Source organism: Periophthalmus magnuspinnatus, chromosome 17 (genome assembly GCF_009829125.3).
Source record: "Periophthalmus magnuspinnatus isolate fPerMag1 chromosome 17, fPerMag1.2.pri, whole genome shotgun sequence".
NCBI lineage: Eukaryota > Metazoa > Chordata > Actinopteri > Gobiiformes > Gobiidae > Periophthalmus > Periophthalmus magnuspinnatus.
Window position 1 is genome coordinate 12,319,438 of NC_047142.1, and position 17,984 is coordinate 12,337,421.

Sequence of the window (17,984 nt, forward strand, 5' to 3'; positions counted from 1 at the left end):
GTAAGCTAGCATTTTCACTGTTGATATAGTATCTTAAAGAGGGGGTATTATGCAAAATTGATTTCTTGAGCTTTCTATCTTGTTATAATGTTGTTCCTTCATCAAAAACATGCCTGAAGAGGTTTTAAATGTTATCCATGCATGTTTAAGTGATCTAGCAATCTCTCCCAAGTTCAACAGTTGTGATTTTTTTTTCAAATATTACTTAAAGTGCATATGCCAGGTTTTAACATTTTTCTAATTATGACTGGGTTTGGTGGCATAGTACCTGTGGTAAATATTTATCATGGTTTCACATCAGTCAAGTGTGTGTGTGTGTGTGTGTGTGTGTGTGTGTGTGTGTGTGTGTGTGTGTGGAAAAAAAGAACAAAACACAGGAAGTAGAGCTGAGCTCTAAAACAGAATCCCTCTCCCTATGTCATCAACGGAAAACTCCATACAGAAATTCAGGGCCAATTTCCACACAAGGAAGGCATTTTTCTGACAGTTTAAACTTTCATTTAATTAAAGAAATGGTAATGTTAGCTAAATAAAGGTGTTGGCCCTTGTAAACATTATAGTGGCCTGGGTAACAGTTATGAAGTTACCTCTATGCATGTCATCTTTGCTGTCTGTGTCCAACCAGAAGTAAAATTATAAACTTTATCAACATTTTAAAACCAGCAAAAACTAGACATGATAATGTTTCAGCGAAAAGAGTAGTCTAACCTATCACATGCACTTTAACAAAATACCACATAACTGAATAAACAAAGGGTTGTCCATATATTTTACAATTACTTATTTTTGCTATCAACACTACAACAATATGGATATTAAGAAATTCATCTTCTGTCACTAAGTTTCCAAAAAGTCTCTTCCAATTCCAAGTAAATGTTTGTTCCGATAAGCTAGTATTTATGGCACTTCCCTTTCACATTCTTTTGTTATGGCTGATTGTTGCTCACTCAACATGCGGACGTGTTAAAGAAGACCTATTGTGCTTATGTCTGCTTTATATTTATAATTTATGACACCGAGGTGTTTTGAAAATTATCGATTAAAAATTATTCAAAAATGCACGAATCACTCCAAATACAACTTCAGGTGGGTGAATGAGAAGAGGAAACAACTATAACATGGTTAAAAGCTCTGAAAAGTTGATTTTGCAGAATAGGTCTGCTTTAATATTGGAGACAGTACATTGCATTTTATTGTGTGAAAAGACGTTACCGCCTTATTTTATTTATTTCACTTTTTCCGAGCTGGTTTAAGATGCTGAATTCCTCTGTAAACTCCGGGATGCCTTTGACATTAAAAAGGACTAACTACTACCATTACAAAGCACTGTCGACCGCTTTTATGTTCCATTATTTACTTCATGACGTTTGGTCTGTGAGGAAGCTGATTGTGGTTACCTCGCTGTTGTAAACTCATGGACTGCATCTCATTTCTCTTTCCTCGCTTCTCGTTGTTTCATTTGATTTATCTTTATTTATACAGGGAGAGCCCATTGAGAGAACCAGACTGTTTTTCATGAGTGCTCTGTTAAAATACAGAACAATACAAACAAAAACAAACAAAACAAATAACTGCATAGGTCCATTTAAAACATTAAAAACAGGAGAAGATGTGATTATAAAAGTTTATCACCAGATTATTAAAGTGCATTAGTGGCACCAATGTATCCAGTTTTGCATGTCCTTGAAATGTATTCCAATTTTGGGAAGTAAAATAACTGAAAGCATAGACAATCATGAGAGCTTGTATTAAAAGTTTCTGTATCAAAGTTCAACAAACAAGTGAGATATTCTGGCAGTCTATCAAGTAGCTGCTTATAAATACATTTTATACAGTATATTTATATCGTTCTTCCGTTTTTCAGCTCCTCTGCTCCCCTCCACTCCTTTCTCCTCAATGTGTCTCCTCTCTCCTCCTGCCTCTCTCCTCTCTCTTCTCTCCCCCCTCTCTCCTCTGCCGCTCACTGTGTTTCCTCTATGACTGCGTTTCCTCACCCATTTCCTGCAGAATCAAGGGGAGGAATCAAGGAGGAGGAAGCAAGGAAAGAGAAATGAGACAGGACTACAATGCCCAGGACTAGCCCGGAGTTGCCATGTTGGCTCTTTAGTCTCTGTTGGCTCTATTGTCTCCACATTGGCTCTATATTTGGTTTTCTCAGAGGTTTCTTAATGCAAGTTCTGCAGTCTGACTCTTGCACCATTGACAATCTCAAGTACAGCGTCTACCCTCTCTGACTGTATGCCTTTGCCAATAAAGGTGGAAACTCTTCACGCCTCAGTCACGTCTGCTTTTTATTTCTTATTTTCTTCTTATTTTATTTATTTGTAAAGGGTTGTCTCTTTACAAATTAATAAAATGTAAATGTGCATATTGATGAACATTTACATGTAACTAAGCAACACATTCACTATACACACAATACACTCACTGTTTGTTTAGTTTTACATTAAAATGTGTATTCATAAAAAGTAACCGAGTGGGAAGTAATAGTTTATTCATTAATATAAGAATTACTTAAGAGTTACCGTTTTGAAAATCCACTTTATTTTATTATTCTTGTTTACAGGAAATTGAAGTAAATTTAAGATGTAAAAAATATAGTAATAAGGGGCAATTTTTGTTAGGAACAACAATCCATTTTTGAACAAGAATAGGGTCCTTAGACATGATTTGTCTCCTATTTGTAACTCCATCCTCAGACAATAAAAACAACAGCAAAAGCCAGTATGCTAATAAGTGTGAGAGCATCCATTAGGGTCCTGAATGATTATATAAAGTATGACTCAGGCATAGTTCACACTTAGTGTAGTTCAATAGACCTGGTCAACAAACAGAAACTGTGAACAAACAGGTGTGTTAGTTTAGTTGTGGTTAACTCCTGCCTTCAGGGCTGTGTCCACCAGTAATCTGACCAGAGCTGAAGAAGACGCTTGGACGAGCAGCCACACGTCTTCACTGTAAACTTTTTTCTAGTTGACAGAGTTGAATTTTTCTTTGCTAACGATAAGATAAGATGAGAATCATAATAGTAGGTCCACGCCACAGACATTGATGGGGAAACATCAAGAGGAGGCGGGAGCTGTGTTCTGATTGGCCCGTTCTCTTGCCCGTCACCCTACCTGCGTCACTACGTCACTACCCTATGGTTTACGTCGCAGCTGTCAATCAAGACGCAGAGGAGCTACTGCAGGTGCAAAGCTCTGGGCTAGCGACGCGGAGGAGCAAACACTCATCTCACGGTAAGTACAGCCTTTATAGAGCCTCATCCCGGGGTGTGCGCGCAGTCCGACAGCGGGCGTGGAGTTTGTCTTCTTTAGATTTTTATTTAGAATAAACTTTGAGACGTAAATGAGGAAGAGTAACCTTCATTTGACATAGCCGGGATGCTTAGCTAGGAGCTCCTGATAACACTTTAATGCAGATATGCTGTGCTAGCGCTGATGAACAGATACAAACGTAATTCTGTCAGTTTTCAGCGAATTATTTTATAATATACGCATTGTTATGTTGGCATTTTACATTTTTTAATCGGTTTCTCGGTGGATTCAACGAATCCACCTAGAAACAGCTCGCGGAGCCTCTGTCCCTCACCTAACGGCTCCTGACACGTTACGGGCTGAGTTTAGCTTGTGTCCTGCAATAAGACTGTCCACTGATACTACAATAGAGGTTATGCTCAATCTGCTAAACACAGGGACTCAGAAACATGTTATTTAAGGAGAGAAAGGTTCAGTTCATCTGTGTCAATGATAAATGTGCGTGTGTCTGCAGTGTCCGTGTTGTTTAGGAAATGTCATTAATCACCATTGACACTATAATATTGCCGCTCTAAATATTATTGAATGTTGTGTTGTGATGTGATCTGCATAGCCTCTATATTAGCCCTGATTCCCCCGGGGCCTCCGTAGCAGGGCGGTCGGGGCAGCCATATGGTCAGCCGGCTGGTGCTTAAAGCGCCTAAGCCCCGCTACTTCCGTCCCCTCCTCCTGCCTCCTCCTGCCTCCTCCTGCCTCCTCCTGCCTCCTCCTGCCTCCTCCTGCCTCCTCCTGCCTCCTCCTGCCTCCTCCTGCCTCCTCCTGCCTCCTCCTGCCTCCTCCTGCCTCCTCCTGCCTCCTCCTGCCTCCTCCTGCCTCCTCCTGCCTCCTCCTGCCTCCTCCTGCCTCCTCCTGCCTCCTCCTGCGCTTATGGAGCTCGTCAGTGTCCGACATTTTTCCCATAGGCTTTTCGAAAAACTCAAATATTAAGCGTTTAAAGGCATCACGGAGGCTATCCAGCTACGTGCTATCTCATATCCTTAACGCAGCTCTGTTTAAACATGCTTTAATAACAGATTTTAACTGAAATCATAGGTCTTTCTTATGGTCGTTATTTACCACAGAGCTGATTAGCTCTGAGCCTTACATTTATTTATTTTGTTCTTTGTGTAAGTCTATGGGGAAAATGAATGAGGAATGTGCTCCTGGACCTGGGGGGTGGGCGGTCACAGGACACAAAACAGGCTGGTCATGTTGACACAAGCTCTGGGCCAAACAACAGCGTTGGAGACCTGAGATTATTCTCCTAATAAATTACAGTCTAATCATCTGATTTCGATGCTAAAGAATAGACTCAAAACTCAATACAGTTTTCCGATATCACAATGATAACAATAATGAAAAGAAAAACTAAAATAGGATGTGATTTTCAATATTAAATGGTAGTAGTTTCTTATATTCCCATGTGGCCTTATATCTGTGTAATCCAGGTAGGTTCCATAGTGGTCCATGTGTGTATACTAGTCCATGTGTCTTATACTTGTTCTGATCATTCTAAAGCTATCCAAAAAGGTTCATTTCTGTCCTCTGAATGTGACTTTTTTAGTAATACCTGCTTAAATGAGTATGTAATTTCAATACTAGTTTTGGTATCGATTAATGTCTGATTTTTGGTTCTTTCGACAACCTTAGACTGAAATAAATAACGCTGTTTCCATCCAGGCGCTGTGTGAGAGGAGTTTGTTTACCGTTGGGGTGGAAGGGGAGGGGTCTCCGTTGCCATGGCTACAACGCTTTAACCAGGCTCATTAATAACAATAAGGGGTCTCATTGATCCAAAATCAATGGTGGATAGATCCAGTGGTCAATGCACTGAGCACCTGTCCCTCTGTTTGTATAGTGACAGTCGTTTGTCATTAGCATCCAGTTTAATCAGGCTTTATGAACATGCAGTAAGCCTGTAGTGAATGAGCTTATTTTTAGCTGTTTCTAGAAGGCAGTGGTACAATGACAGCGTGTACAAATTCTCTCTTCCGTCAGAGTTATTTGCAAATGAAACATATTGCACATTGTTTATATTGTTGTGGGTGATTGAGCCTTGAAACTAGGCCTGCAAGATAATAGCAATCAAACTGAAATTGCAGTTTGAATAGACACAATTAGCAAATCACAAAGTTGCAGTTTTGCCTTGAGTAATCATAATAATCTGCAGTGAAGATGTGTACAAACGTGTTCTGAAATGTGATTCTTGAATTAGTTTGCCAGTTCATATTTCTGTGTTTTTATGAATTTTTCTGGACATGTTTAAAATGTAAACCTTTAACTGAATTATATGATCAAAACAGTAAATGCTTGTCAGAAAAATCATAATCTTATTCTTTCCCAAATCATTCAGCCCTATTTGGCACAATAAAATCCACTGTCTGCTTGACAATCCAGTTCAGTTTGTACTTTAAATCATGCAAAATACACTTTTCAGAGCTTTTAACTATTTTATAGTTGTTTCCCCTTCACATTTACTTTCTTGAAGTTGTATTTGGAGTCATTTGTGCATGTTTGAGCGATCTTTAATTGCTTATTTTCAAGACGTCATTTTGCCGATCAATCCCTATTTGCATTGTGACCGGCATATGCCCATTTCTCTGTACTTACTTCATTCTCCAATTTTATTTACTTGTGCAGCTATCCATCGAAGGGGCTGACAGCTACACGGCTCTTTGTTGTGATGTTGTTTACGGTGACATCAGCTCCCATTGGGTACCGTGGTTGTCTAATCCTGAAGTGCAAATTATAACATAATGATCCTGGTGTGTCATAGATTATAACTATATAGCAGACACAAGCGCTATAGGTCTGATTTAAAGTTTATTATCTGCTTGAAACATAAGGATTTGTCACGACACTAAAGTTTAGACTCCTAGTACTTTCTTTTATATTACCATGGCCTTATATTCGTGTAATCCCTCAGTCGTCCACGGAGGTTCCATAGTGGTCCGTGGGTGTATACTAGTTTGTTTCTTATACTTTTTCTGATACGGCTCAAGATCATTCTAAAGGTATTCAGGAAAGGTTCATTTCTGTCCTGTGAATACAAGTTTTGATATCAATTAGTATCTGATTTTCAATACTTTTTACAACCCTAACTTGGTGTAACCAAATAATTTGATTACATTGGAGAGTGTTGGCAGCACAGATGGGGCAATGCACTTTCACGCACACAGTTTCCTAGAGAGCCCTGTGAAGGCATCACACTGTAAGCAGATGAAACAGGATCACCATCACCCCGTTACCATGGTGATTGTATAAACGTGACAATAAATGTATTAGTTGTAAGGCTGTAGTTGTAGAAATTCTTGGTCAACTAAAGACATGTGCTGCCAAGCAATTAGTTGACTAAAAGGGGGCGTGACAAAAGCTCTCAAAACTATTACCAACTTCTATGTATCTGACTCAAACTGCGCTCTTTATGTAGAAAATGCAACTCTTTATGTAGAAAATGGTAATATACAAAGTTTTTATATAAAGACAGATCAAAATTGAATCATGATCTGCCTTTTTACATATAAATTCAAAGTGATTAGCCGACTAATGCAGATTTGAGTGCACTAAGACACCACCCATTAATCCATTAATCAACCAAAGACCTCCTACTCCATCCTTATTGATATTTTGCCGCTGACATCATCAACATTCCCTGGGTGGGGTTATGCTAACTATAGGCACTGCTTTGTCTGAGGCTTATTAGACATTAATCTGAGTTTTATTTTAACACAATTTGAACAGAAAGAACTGACTTAACTAGAAATAAAACAGGTGAGCTGATGTGTTAGTCACTCTTATATTTTTTTGTTAAAAGTAAAACGCCTAAACAGAACCATGAACGCTCGTATTGATCACAGGCTCCTGAAAATGTGTTGTTTAAATAAATTTTGTATTTTGTATTTTTTATTAACTTTTCAAACTTCCAACTTTTTTGACAGTGTTTGCTAATGTGTGCATCATATCACCATAGTGACTCCTAAACATTCTTCCACATTAATTGCAGTATCACTCTCTGATAACTGTATTCCTTTGGTGCTTCTCAGATGGCGTCAGCCAATGCCACATATGGACAGAAGGAGTCCTCAGATCAGAACTTCGACTATATGTTTAAGATCCTGATCATCGGGAACAGCAGCGTTGGGAAAACCTCCTTCCTGTTCCGGTACGCGGACGACTCGTTCACTCCAGCCTTCGTCTCCACTGTCGGCATTGACTTCAAGGTCAAAACCATCTACCGCAATGACAAGAGAATCAAGCTACAGATCTGGGTGAGTCGCACCAACACCGAGCATGTCATTTACAGGGGGTGCTGTTGGAAAATATGCAAAAGCACTTGATAGTTCTTGCCAGAGGTGGTAGAGTAGCCAAAAATTTTTCTCAAGTAAGAGTTGCATTACTTCAATATATTACTCTAGAAGTACAAAGTAGTGGGCCAAGAATTACTAATTACTAAATAACCAAAACCTTTACTTAAGTAAGAGTACTGTTACTTCATTAAAAATATTACTCGGTAGGAGTACAAGTATGCAGCTAAAAAAGTACTCTGAAAAGTACCATTTAATTGGTTAAACAGGTAAACATAACTGAGTCCTACCCCACTTGTGATTCTTGTACATGCTTAACATGATGTTTGGGGGACTGTTTCTGCCCATGTCCAACCAGGAAGTAAAACATTTTGCTGCCAATAGAACATTCAGATTGCACAAAATGTGACAACGGTACTCTCCAGGGGTGTAGCACAAAAGTGTGTATTGGTGGGCCCAAACTACATATTCTCTATGAAAAATGCACAGATTTTAAGGGTCTCTTCCTGATTTGGGCCCTGGTTAAATGAGTACCCTTCACTCATGTAGCACTGGTGCTTTAACTTTCACACGAACAACTGTGCAGATATTTTAGTTTATTTCAAAATGACTTTCCACTCCCTTGCTTTGAGATATGAACAGTAATTTATAACAACCAGACAAACACCCACTTTTGTTTTTCCCAAATAAGGAAACAATTATATGGTTGTTCAATGTCTTGTTCTGCCAACTGTATTGACTCAGTGCTTACTGTAACAGTGACACATTTCCACGACTTTACAAGAGTTTTCATTTTGCCTGCAAGTGCCCTCATCCTCCTTCACCTCCCCACCACCTCCTTGTCTTCTTTCTCCCCCTACTACTCTTCCTTCTCATTCTCCTCCTCCTCCTCCTCTCCCCCGGGGCAGTGTGTGTGGAGATGAGCTCATGAGGCTGTGTGATTGTCTCCAGCTGTGGCCTCTTGTGTTGGACTGACCCTGAGCTCTGCAGGAGTGTGACTAATAAGAGACTAGGCCTGTCACAATAATTCAACAAATGAGAGTCTTGTATTGTAAATGTTGCCAATACTTGCCTATTGAATAATGTCACATTTTATCCTTTTTTTGGTTTTAGGCTGACATTAACATCTATCACGAGACTACAGATGAAAAATGGCCTTCCTGGCTAATTCTATCGGGCTCAAGTTTTTATAATAGTGTTTTTTAAGTAATCATGCTTTGGGGTTGTTGCGTCAGTGGCATAAATATGTTTCAATATTATTGTTCATTTTCAATTTTATTTGTTCATTTCATATTTTATTCAGCAAAATATCTCACTTCAAAATGTGTGATCCGGACACACCTATTGATGGGGTGTTTTATATGCATCTGTATGGTAGAATGTTCACCAGTTACCATGGTGACATGGTAACTGCATATTTTCAGAAGCCTGTGATCAATACAATATATGTTAATGGTCTTGTTTAGGTGTTTGATTTTCAACAAAAAAAGTGAGAGTGACTATCTGAAAAACTGTTGGTTAATGCTAGTTAGCGCGGGTCATTTTATGCTTGAAAGACTTGTTTAACAGCACAAATCAGCTCAACGTTTGTAGTTCCAACTGAACTAAAACTAAACTTTCAATCGTGTGTGTTAAAATAAACATTTAGTTCAAAGCCTACTAGAGCCTCTGACAGAGCAGTGCCTACAGTTAGCATCACTGTGTTGATGACATCAGTTGCAAACTATCAATTACCATGTGGCCTCATATCTGTGTAATCCCTCAGTGGACCAGGTTGGTTCTATAGTGGTCCATGGACGTATACTACTGTAAATTTCAGAATTACTAAAATTACTAAATTTTAAAAGAAAATACATTTTGTACATATATAGGCTGCACCTGAATATAATTTGCAGTTTTTTATGTTGCATCATGAGATATTTACACAGAAAGACGGCACACAGTTTTGTTTTGTTTTTTTAAATGTAATTTAAGACATGCTTTTTTCAAACTGTGCCTGAAAATCAGCAGTACAGCACCAACACGCCATCAGCACGGGATGAACATACCTGCAGGTTTAGAAAATAAAACGGCACCAACACGGGCCCATCTGCTTTTATTTCCTCTGAAAGCTTTTGTCGTCTTTTTACATTGACTAAGTTCTTCCCACTGCTGCCTCCAATGTCGCACCACCAGTTCATTATTGCCAAGCTTACGTGTAGTTGCTCTGTTTCCTTCTTTGATGTCAGATCGATCAGCCTTTAACTTAAAAGCTGCATCATTTGCATTTCTTAGTGTGTTTTCCATGTTGAGGGTGTGTGCATGATGGGCAAAATGACAGTTCAAAATCATAACTTGTGTATTCTTCAGTGCATAATCTTTCCCCACGTCTGTCTCACTTTTGCGTTTACTGCTAGAGAGTACCCCGGGTAGCCGTTAGCCAATAGAAATCTATAAATTTACCGCACCACTGTATAGGTCGCAGGGTTCAAAGCGTGGGGAAAAAAGTAGCGTCCTATAGTCCGGAATTTACAGTAGTCTATGTGTCTTATACTTGTTCTGATGCAGCTCAAGATCATTCTAAAGCTATTCAGCAAAGGTTATGCCCTGTGAATGTGACTTTTTTTTGTATTGATACCTGCTCAAATGAGTATCTAGTTTCTGATTTTCTATACTTTAGATGTAACGTGTAGTGTGTTTGCAGGACACGGCGGGACAGGAGCGGTACAGGACTATCACCACAGCCTACTACAGAGGAGCTATGGGATTCATCCTCATGTACGACATCACCAATGAGGACTCCTTCAACGCTGTGCAGGACTGGTGAGAACACACTACACTTAACTTCAGTACTCCCATTGCAGACTGGTTAACTGCTCTGTATTGCTACAAGTGAAGTAATCGGCGAATGGAATTTAAAAATAGTGGCAAGGGGAAAATGTTAGGCTACATTTAGGGCGGCAACAAACAATTATTTTAATAAGTGACTAGTCAGCGATGAATTTTTATTGTACATTTAGATTTTTAAAACATATTTTTAACTAAATAATAATTGAAATATGGTGATGGAAAGCTTCTAAATTGAGAATATTTACAATTAGGTGGTTCAGAGCATTTTGAACTTTGGACATGTAGACAGACAATAAAACATATACATAATATCAGATATCAGTATCGGACTAGTGCATCCCTACTGGATTACCCAAAAAAATGCAAAAAAAAACCCTTTGCACACGATATAGGGTGAGCCCCAAAATATATTGTTCCATCTGCAATTCATTGAACGATATGTCAATACTGTTATTACTGTGACAGGCCTATGCAGAATGTAATGTGATTGTGTTTCTCCTCAATATTTTCAGAGCCCATCCCGATATCTAATATTTTGCTTGCTGCTGTGGCTGATAACCGATATTTGCGAATTGCGAATGCCAATATCTTGCTTTTCAAACCCTTAGCGAAGCCCACAAATGTATCTTCATTTAAAGTAACGATCACAAACAGACTTACGTAAAAATAATAGCAAAATGTATTGATCTGGGATGTTTGTGTCACATACAGCCATATAACTCAGTTCTATTTCCATTTTGACTTATCAGTCTGTTCAAAAAGGACGCACAGAGGACTTTGTATAAATATTGGTATTGAATATTGGTATCAAGAATCTGTACCAACATCAAACAATACTCACACTGGAACCAATATATCACCCATCTCTACTCCTCAGGTCGACTCAGATAAAGACATACTCGTGGGACAACGCACAGGTTTTGTTGGTGGGGAACAAATGTGACATGGAAGACGAGAGGGTGGTGGCAGCAGACAGGGGCCGGCAGCTGTCAGATCAGCTCGGTGAGTGAGCACACAACTGATACAAGACTGTCCTAAAACTATTTTTCAAAAGTAAAAACATCATAAGTTGTGTATGACACATTTTCCTTTTAAAATGCCTTGACAAGACTTGGGTTCTGTCATAATCAAAATAATTCCGATTTAAAAGTGCTTAATAACTGTTATATCTTCAGGTAGTCTATGTAGTTCCCTCTGGTTTTTAACTGTTGCTGTATCACACTATTTCAGTTATTGTTACAGCCTTAGACAATATGCTGTTTATTACGAGCACCATTCTTCATCTGCCTTTCCTGTGCAGGTTTTGAGTTCTTCGAGGCCAGCGCTAAGGACAACATCAACGTGAAGCAGACGTTTGAGCGTCTGGTGGATATCATCTGTGAGAGGATGTCCGAGAGCCTGGACAACAATGACCCGACAGTGACAGGGGCCAAACAGGGGCCCCAACTCAACGAGCAGCCGCAGAGATCCCATCAGGACTGTGCTTGTTAGGCCAAGTCCCACTCTCACTACACAACACATTCTATTGTACCGAGGTCTGCAGTGGACAAAGAAAATCTGCACTAAGTAACGGGGCTGTAGTCAAGTAAAGAAATTCTTGGTCGTCGAAGACTTGTCCTGCTGCTCAGTTGTTCAACTAAAAAGGGAACACTCCAAATTATTCCACATCTCTATGTATCTGACAGCCCTCACAAGACTACACCTGCACGGGAGTTCATGCAAAAACTACTATTCATGCAGAAAAAAGTACTAGGAATGTCAACTGTATTTATATGAAGACAGACTAAACTTGTAAATCATGAGTTTAATCTGTTTTACCAAATGTAGTACCAAATCTTCAGCTAACTCACTCACTTCTCCTTTTTGCTGTTTGTCTTATTCTTATAATGTAAATAAAATGATCAGTCGCTAGTAGGACAATATCGACTGATAAATCGACAAAACGACCAAAGGACTACTGCACTACTCGGTAACCACTTTTCTATCAATTGTTGACAGTGATTAAAAAGTAGGACCGTGGCCATAGCAATTAACAATTCAGAACTAAATACATTTATTGACGGATCAAAAGTCCTGAAAAAATAAAAAATAAAATCTCTATCCACTGCAGACCTCCTTGTCCCCTCGCACACAGAGACACATATTGAAACACTGCCATGACAAACACACAAGCTGCTACATCTCCTGTCCACTTTCCCCTGGTTTGACTGTGTCCAAGAAATCCGCCTGACTCAAACACTACGCTGTACTGTGCCGAGGGCCATGGGCACAACAAAACATGTCGGGGCACCCACCATTTTAAAGAGGCATTGCGTAACTTTTCTGGTAGAGGGTCAGCTGCCTGCTTGTCTCCATGAAGAATGTTGTGGATACTTTACAGCTAATGTCATCAACATTCCCTGGGGTTGTGATGCTAACTGTAGGCATTGCCTGTCTGAAGCTTTTTTACTCAAGTTAGACTTTAATCTGAGCTTCATTTTAACACAATCTGACCATAAAGAACTTAGTTCAAACTACCACAGGTAGCTAATTTGTGCTGTTAAACAAGTCCCTCTCAAATATCTTATAGTCACAAGCTAGCTAGCATTAGCCAACAGGTTTTCAGTTAGTCACTCTCACCTTTTTTGTTGAAAATCAGACACCTAAACAGGACCAGAAACACTCGTATTAATCACAGGCTCCTGAAAATGTGTCACTTAAAGCCCTTTTGTATGTTTTTTGACAGTGTTTGCTAATGTGTGAATTGTGTCACCATGGCAACTGCTGAAAATTCTGTGATAGACATGTCTTTGAATGTATTTTTAAGCAATGAAAAAACATGTAATTGAATCAATAATTGATGGCTAAGTTTATGCCGCAATGTGGAACATTCCTAGTAACCCTAACCCAGGCAGTAGTGTAACCTAAACCAGAAAAGTTGCGCAGTGCACTTTTAAGTGTTCATCGCTATGCTGTTTTTATCATTTTGTGGTTTTTGATCATGTGACCTGTCTTTCCTGGTGTTGTCGAAGTCTGGGTCAAAGTTAGATTTTGCTTTCAATGGCAAGAGTCGAGATAACGCAGGTAAAATTCTGCATATAAGAGTCTGTGAAGATGGACAGAGGTCCGGCCGATCATTGTAGAGTGAGGGCGACTTATGTGATGTAGTTTTCACTGAAACATCTGTTTAGATTCGTTGCTAACCTAGTACCTAGTGGGGTTATCAAAAGTATTGAAAGTTAGATACTAGATGCTCATTTGATCAGGTATCAATACTACAAATGTCACATTCACAGGACAGAAATGAATCTTTCCTGAGTATCTTTAGAATGATCTTGAGCTGTATCAGAACAAGTATAAGACACATAGATTAGTATACACACATGGACCACTGTGGAACTTACATGGACGATTGAGGGATCACACAGATATAATGCCACATGGGAATATGAAACAAAGTACTATTTAATGTTGAAAATCACATTCTATTGTCTAAAGAAAGCATTTTAAATTTAGTATCATGACAACACTAATCAAGGTGTGCTTGTCTAAATTGCTTTGTGTTGCTTAGATTTGGGCAGAGAGGAAAAAAGCAAAAAAACAAAAAGAAGGCAGGCAAGAAGACATTTGAGGATGGAGGAAAGGAAGGAGAGAAATGGCACATGTATGTATCAATTAAATTTATCAATTAAAACCATTGATAATCAGCATACATGTTATAAAGGGTTTTCATGTTAACAGGGAATTATCTCTTGACCATTTTAATGTTTATAGAAACTTACTTAGTGCGTACTGTACCTCTGTCCATCTCTAACTAGTCTAAATTAGTGGAATGGAACTCAACAGTCTTGCCCACCTCCAAATCTGTTCTGATTCCCAAATTAATTTTCCATTGATTTTTTTTTTTTTTTTTTTTTTCATATACAAAAAACTCGTATATTAAGAATTCAAAGGTATCATGAAGGCTAACCTGCTATGTGCTTACTAATGTCCATAACATAGTTGTTTTAAGTCCAAAAAGCACGTTTATAATGCAAGATTCTGCGAGATTTTACATAAGATTATAGGTTTTGTGGTCATTAGTTAATACATAGCTGATTCTGCCTGAGGTTTCAAACTTTACGTTTTTAAATCAAAGTCTATGGGACAAATGAATGGGAAATTCGCTTCTGGAACCAGGAGGTTGGTGGTCACTGCTCCATTCTCCTAGACAAAAACATTGAGAAAATCTGTTGAACTACTGCTTTAACATTCGGCATTCTTTTACGTTCCTTTTTTATAAGTCCAGATATAAAATTATGAGATTTAATGTAAACTTTTGAAAGCATATATAATAGAAATATATTTGGCGCGAGTGACTGTTTCTGTGTGGATAAGGCATGACAGTAGTCGGGTTTCCATGCGTGAAGTTATATTCGAGCATTATAAAGAACATATTTATTTAACAATGTATTTATAATAAACTGTAACTGTATGTGATCATTAGTGTGTAAATGTCATTGGATTCACCCCATGGAAACCCTTATGTTACGATTTTGATTGAACTTTTGCTTTTCAGTTCAAAATATGAACAGGGGAGGGATTTTGCTTCTCATGATTCACAGCTATTTATTTTGTACTATTTATTTAGCAGTATTCTTGCTCCATTGCACTGTACATTTCAGAGCTTTTTTTTTTTGAATGTGGCGTTCAGATTCAGTAGTATCAAGGCTTTAAAAGTATCGTGTTTACAGCGCTGTACATTCCAGTGTCTCGTATCGTATCACGAGCAGCGCGGAGGTTTTGTTTGTCTTTTGATATGAGCCACGTGACGTCATAAAGCAGAGCAGACTGTTCTTCTTCCAGAGCAATAGCCCAGGAGTCTGCAACCATTGTCTCAAGAGGAGCCACATGCGGCTCCTTAGAGTCTGTGGTGCCACTGGAATAAAAAGTCTACAGTGTTTGTAGCACCAGAGGGTATTTACTTTATTTAGAACAACAACAAAACTGTGTCTAAAGTCATAAAAAGTAACTCTGATTTTACTATAATGTTAATTTGGTGAGAATAAAGATTATGTTTAAGTTGCTGGGTTATAATTACACATTAAATGCACCAGAACGCAGGAAACTACATCATTTACTTTAAAGTTTCCTGGGTTCCCTGAAACTTGCAATAAATCCACATTTATAGATACAAAATGCTATATTTACTTGACAGCAAACACTTGACATACTTCTTTTACCTTAATTTTAATCAGTTTGTCTCGCCCCTTGCATTGAAATACTTGCAACTTTTTCTGACTTTTATGTGGTTTGAAATGGGCCAATGTGGCTCTTTTGCTGTTAATGGTTGCAGACGCCTGTCCCTCTCCACACCGAGTATCCATGGCACAGACTGTCACCGGAAGACCAAAGACGAGCAGAGCCCAGGTGTAGCAAAGGGGAAAGCGTTTGACCTACTCTGAACACTTTTGACCTCCTCTGAACACTTGATGCTTGATTTCTATGTTTTTGTTTTCGTTTGGTCGTTTTTATTATTTGGGTTTTTATTGCGTTTTTGCTACAGCTGTGAATTGTCCATCCCTTTCAGTGTAAATAGTAATTTCTGCCCCCTGCTGGGTGTTAGTTAAATTGTGTGAAATGTGCTGTAATTCTGAAATGCTGAATATTTGTTTAAAAAATAAGGATTATATCAAAGAATAAAACTAACAGCTGGAAACTGTTCTGATCCACTGTCATTCTTGTCACATCTAATACAGCATCAGTTTTTATTGTTTTAATATTATTATAACTTGCTGGTAATTTTTACAGCTTTGCATTATTAGACAATGGGGTATTCAGTGAAGCTACAGCAGTGCAACTTTAAAACCAAATGTGGTCTGTTTTTACCTTCATGGCTTGTGTTCACTTTCTAGAATTTGGTGAGGTCATAATTTCAGATGCAAAGCAGAGACTTGTAAAACAAATGTTCAACTTTATCTTTCTGCAGATTGGAAGAGGTGGGTAGAGTAGCCAAAAAATGTATTTAAGTAAGGGTAAGAGTAACGTTACTTCCAAATACTATTACTCAAGTAGAATTACTTGAAATTCAAGAAATTACTCAAGAGTAAAAAAGTATTTGGGAAAAGTACTACTCAACACCATAAGCCATCTGCGATCTGACAGTTAAACAGCAAAATTCCACCATCATTCTGACCTGTCTCCAGATCAGATTAAAGTGCATTTCACAGATTCATATATTTTTATAATTCTAATTTGGTTTGGTGGGATAGTACCTGTGGTCTGTATTTATAATAGCTTCACATCTGTTAAGTGGCAGTTTGTGGGGAAAAAAAAGTTGAAAAGAATAGTACGAAACTATAGGATGTAGTGGTGAATTCTGAAACAGAACTAACATCAACACTTAAAATAGGATCTGTTTCTAAAAAGTGCATGCTCTGAGCACAGCAGTACACTACTGTCTCAAAGCTAATCCTAACTTTTATTAAAAGCATGAAATATAAAATAAACATTTAAATTCAAAGTAATTAAAATAAAGACTATCTGATTGTTTTTAAATGTGGAATACTTTGTGGTATTGTTTTAATATTTATTGTGCCTCAAAATTAGCATTAGCATTGAAAACATCTCTCTTTCTTTTTTCTATTTTATTTGTGTAGTTTTTAACATGTTGCCAATGACTATCACCCACAGCTCCCCATCCAATGCCTCATCTTTAAATATATATTCATTTTATCATGACTCTGTAAAAACCTCATAGAGATACAATTGGACAGGAAGCAGTGACGCTAACAGTGAAGCTGCAAGGCGCTTTTCTGCCCAGAGCCTATTCTATCCAATATTTATGAGGAAAGAATACATTTTTCTGACACATTAAACATTGATTTAACAAAATAAACATGTTGTTATCCTTTTTTTTTTGTCTAATCTGAACTATTGTGTAATTTAGACACGTTTTGGCCCTTGTTAACATTATAGTTAACAAAGGCCAAAACTTATAGTTGCTAGGTAACGGAACTAGAATTACCTTTACATATGTCATATCTGTTGCCTGGGTCAACAGTGTCAACGAGTCAACACTGCACCGATTCTCTGGAGGATTTAAACATCTCTGTAGTCCACATAGAACTTACTTACTGTTAAAATTGCCAGCCCCATGCAAAATAATATAACCTGGATGACAATTGATATGGCAACTTCAGGACCTATTTCTGATCCACAGTGAAACAGGCTCAAGAGTAGAGATAGACCGATATATTGATTTGCAGATATATCAGGCCGATATTCGCCCTTTTTGTGTATTGGCTATCGGCCTGAAATCTCATCCCTGGGCCGATATTTTGTTTAAGCTCACCTACTACATAAAGCTTTATTTTAACACTTTAGTGCAACAATGACATTTACAAAGTGAAACTGAAGTTTTTGAGTGTATAATATCTATCCAGTAGAAAGTGACCTTTCACCTGAATACAGTAATAAACTACATCCAGCCTCTCCACATGATGGCGTTGTTACTCTTCCTGTGTTGTCCATCTGAACTGTTTGACCATCTATGGCTTGGTTGGCCCTGTTCGTCTATCTCCACTGATTAAATGTT

General features: G+C 38.3%; 1 protein-coding gene across 1 annotated transcript; it reads left to right on the forward strand.

Annotated features, from left to right (window-relative positions):
- Positions 1-3,131: 3,131 nt before the first annotated feature.
- Positions 3,132-16,110, forward strand: rab3aa (RAB3A, member RAS oncogene family, a). The gene is made up of 5 exons (XM_033981827.2): positions 3,132-3,239; positions 7,340-7,564; positions 10,284-10,402; positions 11,307-11,431; positions 11,730-16,110. Exons 2-5 carry the CDS (start codon positions 7,340-7,342, stop codon positions 11,918-11,920), a joined length of 660 nt encoding a protein of 219 aa, XP_033837718.1. The 5' UTR covers positions 3,132-3,239; the 3' UTR covers positions 11,921-16,110.
- Positions 16,111-17,984: the final 1,874 nt, after the last annotated feature.